We start from the raw sequence: 7,563 nt of genomic DNA on the forward strand, positions 1-7,563 counted from the left end.
ATCAGAAACGGAGAGCAAGTGGGGTGGGATTTGTGTCCCTGGTCCCAGGAGGAGCCACTGCGCCCCGGCCCCTCCTGCAGCCTGGCCGTGTTCCTGTCTGAGCCCGAATGTCAGCTCTGCCACTGTGAGACCTCGGGGCTCGAGGGGACCGCAGGAGACGGGTCGGGTGAGGTGCTCAGTGCAGGGTCTGACATGTGGCACGTAGGTCACAGGAGTGTCGTTAACAGCATCTTCATTACGAAGTGCTCAAAACTACACCGAACACATACGATGTTGAAGAACAGTGGACGGTTTCTCAATGGCCTTTTGAAAGCCCATCTCACTTTTTTTTTTTATTTATTTATTTTGAAAGGGACAGAGTGCGTATGTGCACCAAGCAGAGGAGATGCAGAGAATGGGGGGGGAGGGGGGGAGGGGAGAATCCCAAGCAGGCTCTGCAATTTGGGACTTTAACTCCACAAACTGTGAGATCAAGACCTGAGCCGAAATCAAGAGTCAGATTGAGCTTAACCGACTGAGCCACCCAGGGGCTCCTGCAAGCCCATCTCTGAAAAAGGAGCAAACAGCTCCATGTGCACCTCACTGAAAGTGTGGGGGGGCAGGAGCACAGGTCCCCAAGGGAAGAGACACCATCTACTTGAGCTGGGAACTTGGAAGATCAGTTCTGGCTATGCCCTGTCCAGGAGTAGAACAAAGGTCCCCTATGGGGATCTGTGCAAACCAGGTTGCCAGGAGTCAACGCCCAGCAGATCTGGGGCGCTACCCCTAGACGAGAGCTGCCTCGTTCATTAACACCACGGGTCTGTTACCACCGTGACAGGTTGAAGAGGGAGATCACAGGATCTGGAAAGCATTCAAATGGCCAGAAGCTTGTCCCAGAGGAAGCCTATGGCACTAACTGGCTCACTGACAGTCTCAACCTGGCAGGCACAGGACCCAGCTGTTTCCGCCTCTAGAAGTTAGCAGAAGCAAATGCTGGGCTGCTCAGTAGCAATGGGCAGAGCAGCCTGCACTCCAAAATATGTAATAGCCTCTCCAGAAGCTTCCCCAGCTTGAGGAATGAGAAAGCAGCTAGTGGCCAAAAGGGAAGAGAGAATGGAGAACAGCCCCTGAGTAAGTTACAGCCTCCGCTGCAGCTCTGTGGATAAAGATTGAGAAAGCAGAGGGACAAAGGGGAAAGAAGAAAGGCGGAGAAGTATTGTCTAACGTCTGGTATGGGGCCAGGCAGCCTGCTAGTTGTTCCTTCTTTTCTTGATCACAATAATCCTGAGGTCAGGGCTACCCATCAACCCATTTGACGGATGAGGAAACTGAGGCTTGGGGAACTTAATTTGGCTAATGTCACCCATTTAGTGGCTGAGGAAGCCAGGATTACAACCCCGGCTGGTCTGACTCCTAAGCCTGAGCTCTGTTCACAGTAACCAAGGCATCTGGTTTAGCAGGGGCTCCTGGACCCTCGGCCACTACCTCACCTGCTAGTGGGGCAGCCAGGCTGGCACCAAACCTCAGACACAGCTGCCCAGAGCGGCTGCTAGAGCAGCTTCACAGTGCACCTGTGTGGACGTGTGTGTGTCCCAGACAGGACGCTGCTCTCTCTGCCCTCCCCGGCTCGGGCTTTTTCTCTCTCTCTCAAAAGAAAAAAAAAAAATGGGGCACTTGAGTGGCTCAGTCAGTTGAGCATCCGACTTTGGCTCAGGTCATGATCTCACACTTGGTGAGTTCGAGCCCCACGTCGGGCTCGCTGCTGTCAGTGTAAAGCCCACTTTGGATCCTCCGGCCCCTCCTCTCTCTGCCCCTCCCCTGCTGGCTCTCTCTCAAAAACAATAAAATAAACATTAAAAAACACACAGATGTGACACTTCCCACCCACTCCCCTGTTCAGTGACATGCTCTAGAACTCCCTTTTAACCTGATTCTTCCCTCCCCCATGAACCACAGAAGCACGCCCTGCCCCGTGATCCAGGCAAAGCCACTCCTGCCCATTCACTGACCGTACCCTTCCAAGGTCATGCTTCGCTTTCACCTACAGCTCTTTCATTGAAGAGTTCCCTAGCTGCTTTCTCGCTACTCAAACCCAAGGCTGCAGCAAGGTCCCCGGTCCCAGCCAGTTGTCAGCACCAACACACTGCCCTCTCCGTGGCTGTCATGCTCAGAGTCAGTGCTTATTTTAATGGGACCTGAGCAGGAGATGGGCAGGAAGTCCTTCCATTTTACAAGCTGTCCCACAGCCGGCACCCTGAGCCTCGTCTGTGAAGTGTCAGCATGAAGCAGACCACTCTGTGGCTTCTAGTTCATTATCAACTCATGCTTCTACCCCCCACACATTCCAAACTCTTCAAACTACAGGCACCCTAAGTGCTTGGTCTCCATTCTCCCCATCAACCAATTTAACGTGCCTGATTCATGCCTTCACTTCTAAAATGCCACACAGCGTAAGTTTACTATCAAAGCGTGCCTGTTAAGTTACTAAATAAATCACAGTAGATCCACTCTGTGGAATACCACACAGCAATTCAAAGTTTTCAAAGAAAAGAACACTTGCATAGCATAGTGTTCGTGGCAGACTGTGGGGTAGAAAAAAGAAATCCACAGAACAGTCTATATGGTAAAGTTCCACTCACATAACTGAATACATAGCTCTGTGTATCTGCATACGCCCAGTTAAGGGTCTGTCAGGACCCACAGCAAGCAGTTAATAGTGCTTTCCCCAGTCGGTTCTGCTCCCTTCAGAAATCTTTGCTAGGAACACATGTTAGGGGCGCCTGGGTGGCTCAGTCAGTCGAGGAGAAGACTCTTGATTTGGGTTCAGGTCACAATCTCATATTTTGTGTGTTTGAGCCCTGCACTGGGCTCTGGGTTTCCAGCGTGGAGCCTGTTTGGGATTCTCTCTCTCTTCCTCTCTCTTTGCCCGCCCCCCTTCTCCCTCTCTGAATAAATAAACTTTAAAAAATAAGAATACATGTTAACTTTTTAAAGCAATACAAATACTCGCTGTGCTCAAAGGCTTAGAAAAGCACAGCAGAAATCCTCAGAAAAACTCCCTAGCTGGTTGTTCTGAAGACTCTAACTGCAGAAACTCCTGTGCTTCTGGGGTTCAAGAGGAGTGAGGCTTAGGCCCTGGGCAGGCCCACCCTCAGACTCTTGGTAAGAAAGGCAGCCTTGATTAACGGGGTTGTTTTGTTTCTTATTAGTTACTTGACCTCACACTACAGCGAAAACAAATGTACACCTGCAGTGTTGGAAAACTATTTGTGGGTACAGAAGGGAAGTGTGGGTACCTTCTCGCCTGTGCATTCGTCGGGCTTAGTGTGATGTACTAAAGGGTTAAAACAGAAGGCCCGCTCGACCCTTTATTCCACCCTAATTCACAGCTCAGGGCTACAGGCAACTATGTGAAGCCTTACTCAGCCCAGTTCACACAAAATGCCCAGAGCCAATGGTCATTCAGCTCCGATAAAAAAAAAGAAAGAAAGACTTCTTTTCAAACTTGGGGACTTTTCAAGGACTTGTGTGTAATACAAAGTTCAGGAGTCTTCTGCCTGCCTTATCGGCTCACATTCAAGGATTGGCGCGAGGGTCTGGCACAAACCTTCCTATGTCTAACTTGGGGCTTGTTCTTACTGGGTGAGCTAGAATTCTCTAATCTTGAAGGTGGTTAAGTACCAACAAACGAGCTCTAAGTTTTTCAAGCCACAGATTGAGGGTAATTGCTCAATTGAACAGACTTTTTCTTTTCTCCTGTTCTCTTCTTTCAGGGTAAGAGAAAGGAAGGCGACTTCCAGGGGAGTGTCTTGGTCAGAACACATTTAACCCCGTCTTTATCTGCTACGTTTACACAATTCGAATCAACTGTTGACAATGCTACCCCCCAGTGGCCTCAGTTAACACTGCTCTGATGTGCCGGAGGGAAAAGTTTTGCCCCTTTTCTGCCCTTGTTTCTGGCTGAGCTCCCTCTCCTGAGGCAGGAAAGCTCTGGAAAGGCAGTGACTGACACCCCACCCCACCCCCACTGCCCAGTGTTACCCTCCCCCAGGTGACCAGCTGAGCCGACTGGTCAAGGCCCAGGCCGAGGCCTGCCCGGGAGCTGGTAGGGAGGGACCCTCTGTGAGAGTCACTGAAAAGTCCTTCTCTGTGTCTCTGTGTCTGACTCCACACACCGTTATCTCCTACTATGTGGTCGTATTTATTAGACAGACTGACCTGCTTTCTCACTGTTCCCCGCGGACTCTTCACCCTAATCTTAACAAACAGCACTTTAATATATTCATTACATTTTTTAGAATTTGCTTCCGGTAATTCTTAGTTACCAGAGAAGGTGCAAGAGGGTGTGCCTTCCCGCCATCGCTCTGGGCTGTGCTGTGATCTGATCTTGCCGGCTTTCAGGCCACACTTCAGGGGCAGTGTTCCCCTCTCCTCCTCCTGGAGCCCATGGTGGTCTCTGTCTCACCCTAAGAGACTCCCCTGATGGCGAGCCAGGCCCTGGCCCCTCCTTCTAACGGGGAGGACAAACACCACCCGTCACCGTGCAGCCTGGCACCCTTCCCCAGGCTCCCTGCCCCTGTGTCCTCACCACTCGCCACGCCCAGTTCTCGTTTCTAACTTGGCCAGTGATCACTGGTGCCCGGAACTGCCTGGAACCCCAGAATCAGGACCGATGGACAAGAGATTCAGCCCCACGGCCCCCATCCTCAACAGGAATTTCAGAAACGCTTTCAACCAGGGTGAAACAGAGTGGGGTTTAGAGGTGACCAGGATAGCGAGCACCAGAACACCCTATTCCCCAAGGAAAATAGGAGACACAAATGAGCTGCTGTGCAGAAATCCAGCGGAAATTTCCATCAGAAGTCTAACTTTGAGGGGCACCTGGTAGCTCAGTTGGTTAAGTGTCTGACTTTGGCTCAGGTCACACAATCTCACAGTTCTTAGGTTCGAGCCCCTCATCAAGCTCTCTGCGGTCAGCACAGAGCCTGCTTCAGATCCTTTGTCCCCGCATCCTCTCTCTGCCCCTCCCCTGCTCTCAGATCTCTCTCTCACACACAAAATAAATAAATTACCTAAAAAAAAACGAATTCTGGGGTACCTGGGTGGCTCAGTCAGTTAAGCATCCGACTTCAGCTCAAATCATGATCTCACGGTTCATGGGTTTGAACCGTGTGTCAGGCTCTGTGCTGACAGCTCAGAGCCTGGGAGTCTGCTTCGGATTCTGTATCTGTCTCTCCTCCCTTCCCCTGCTCATGCTCCGTTTCTCAAAAATTAATAAACATTAAAAAATTAAAAGAAAAATTTTTTAAAACATTAAAAAAACGCTTTCCTTTCCTAGAGTCAATTATGTAGAAGGTTTTCTAGAAGTTCTAGAGTGCTCCTTGTTGGGGAGAACTCTGACAAAGTCCCAACCCAGAAGGAAACGCTGCCTGCACCAGCCAGAGCCCGCCTTTACACATGCTCTTCTAAGAGCACTTTCTACCCAGAAAAATCCATGAGCGGAAGAGCTGGACTCCAACAGTGATCTCTTCTCCTAAGATGAATCCTTCAGACACAAAAACACGTACACTGATAATCTCACCTGTGGAGAGCATTCAAGTTACAGGGTGAACACACCCAAGCTCTGGAACCAGGCTGTCTGGGTTCGAATCCCAGCCATGCCACGTGCTAGAAGTATGACCTCTCTGCCTCTTTACTTGCAAAATGGGATAAAAAGAGTATTTACCTCCTCAGGCACTTGGCAGGATGAAAAGGGTCATACAAATAAAGTATCACCATTCTAGATCATACCTGACCTGAAAGGTAATCCATAAAGTCTGGCTCTTCCCCCACTTCCCCCCACTAAGACTCTGGGAACTAATGACAAGAGAAACAATAATAATACAGCAGCTAACATTTATAAATTACCCTGTGCCAACCACCAAGTGCATTTTATATGTGAATAAATAAATAAGTAAATAAGTAAATCCTCACAGAGATCCAATCAGCAGGGTAGTCTTCTTACCCCTGGAGAAGCTTGCTACACAGACAGGTTAAGTGACTTGCCCAAGATCACACAGCTAGTAAGGAGTAAAATCTCCCTGCAGCTGTTAAATCTCAGGTGTCACAAGATTTTCACAACATACCTGAGGCGAGGGGTTAAAAGACCATGGGGGCAGGGGACCCTCGCTCTCCCTCCGTGTGCTTTCATACCCTTTTCTCAAGTGGCTAAGCAGAAGCCAGGCCTGCTTACAGGGCAACTGCAGGCTAGGAGAAAAGCCAGAAAGGTGTCTGTTCCAAGGCAGTGTGTTCACTGCCTGGGGGCCAGCCCTGTGCAGGCGCAGCAGGGAGAGAAAAGAAAGCTGGGGAGGCCTGGCCTTTGAAAGTCCTTTTCCAAAGCTTCACGGGCTGAGATACAAGCCAGCCACTTCGTGTGCAGCGAGCGCTTGGGTTAATGGCAAACCCCTAAGGCTAACAAGACCAAACAAAAACACCACCCCAGAAAAGAAAGGGCAAGGAAAGCTGAGCTCACAGCACACAGAGGGTAACAGGGAGAGGCGAGCTGGGCAGAGAATCCTGATAGGATGTCTGAGCCTTTAGGTCACTGGGCTGTGAAAACACGCTCTGCTTAACAAGCCACCTCCCTCCGCTTTGATGGGAAACAGTGAGACACCCTCGTCAGTCCCTGGCCCCTGCACCCCACCCTGAGCCATGCCTCGGAGGCTGACCTGAAGCACGGGGGTGTGTTGTACAAGGAGCTGTTTCCAGCCTGCACTTTGTAGTCCAGGAAGGATGGGCACTCTCTGAGGGCGACCCCCAGCAGGTCATCCCGGATGATCACCACCGTGACCCCGGCAGAGCCGACGTTCTTCTGCGCACCGGCAAAAATGACACCGAACTGAAAGAGAGAAGACGTGCTGCTTTAGATACACTTGGTCATCTTTTAGAACTGTATTCAAGTTTCCCAATCTCTTTCTAGAGTATGAGGAAGTGATTCTATTTCAATCTTGCTCAAAGTGCATTCTGTTCTCTAAAAGCATCTCTCCCTGGGACAGTTCGGAGGCCGCAGGTTACATGTGTGCCCCGTCCCACTCACCAGCAAGGGGCCAGCCCGAGCCAATCACTATCCACACTCATATCACTGTATACACCCCCTTTCTACACCTAAACCAATATTTAAAATAGGGCTGGGAGGGGCGCCAGGGTGGCTCAGTCGGTTATGCATCGGACTTTGGCTCAGGTCATGATCTCACTATTCATGAGTTCAAGGCCCGCATCGGGCTCTGTGCTGACAGCTCAGAGCCTGGATCCTGCTTTGGATTCTGTGTCTCCATCTCTGTCTCTCAAAAAACGAATAAATATTAAAAATTTTTTAAATAAAAAAATAAAATAAAATGGGGCTGGGTGGTTCCATCAGTTAAGCATCCAACTTTGGCTGAAGACATAATCTCACTGTTCGTGAGTTCAAGCCCCGCATCGGGCTCTGTGCTGACAGCTTGGAGCCTAGAGAGCTTCCTTTGGAGTGTGTGTGTGTGTGTGTGTGTGTGTGTGTGTGTGTGTGTGAGTGTGTGTGTGTGTGTGTGTGTGTGTGTCTGCTCCTCC

At 50.2% G+C, this 7,563-nt stretch overlaps 1 protein-coding gene across 1 annotated transcript in view; it reads right to left on the reverse strand.

Annotated features, from left to right (window-relative positions):
* Positions 1-7,563, reverse strand: part of LOC144227667 (phosphoserine aminotransferase) — a 32,158-nt gene that overhangs the window by 14,555 nt on the left and 10,040 nt on the right. Inside the window, exon 6 of the mRNA XM_077759352.1 lies at positions 6,690-6,859. Coding sequence (XP_077615478.1) covers positions 6,690-6,859 — 170 coding nt within the window. The remainder of the gene's footprint in view (positions 1-6,689; positions 6,860-7,563) is intronic.

Source organism: Crocuta crocuta, unplaced genomic scaffold (assembly GCF_008692635.1).
Source record: "Crocuta crocuta isolate KB4526 unplaced genomic scaffold, BGI_CrCroc_1.0 scaffold41, whole genome shotgun sequence".
Classification (NCBI taxonomy): Eukaryota; Metazoa; Chordata; class Mammalia; order Carnivora; family Hyaenidae; genus Crocuta; species Crocuta crocuta.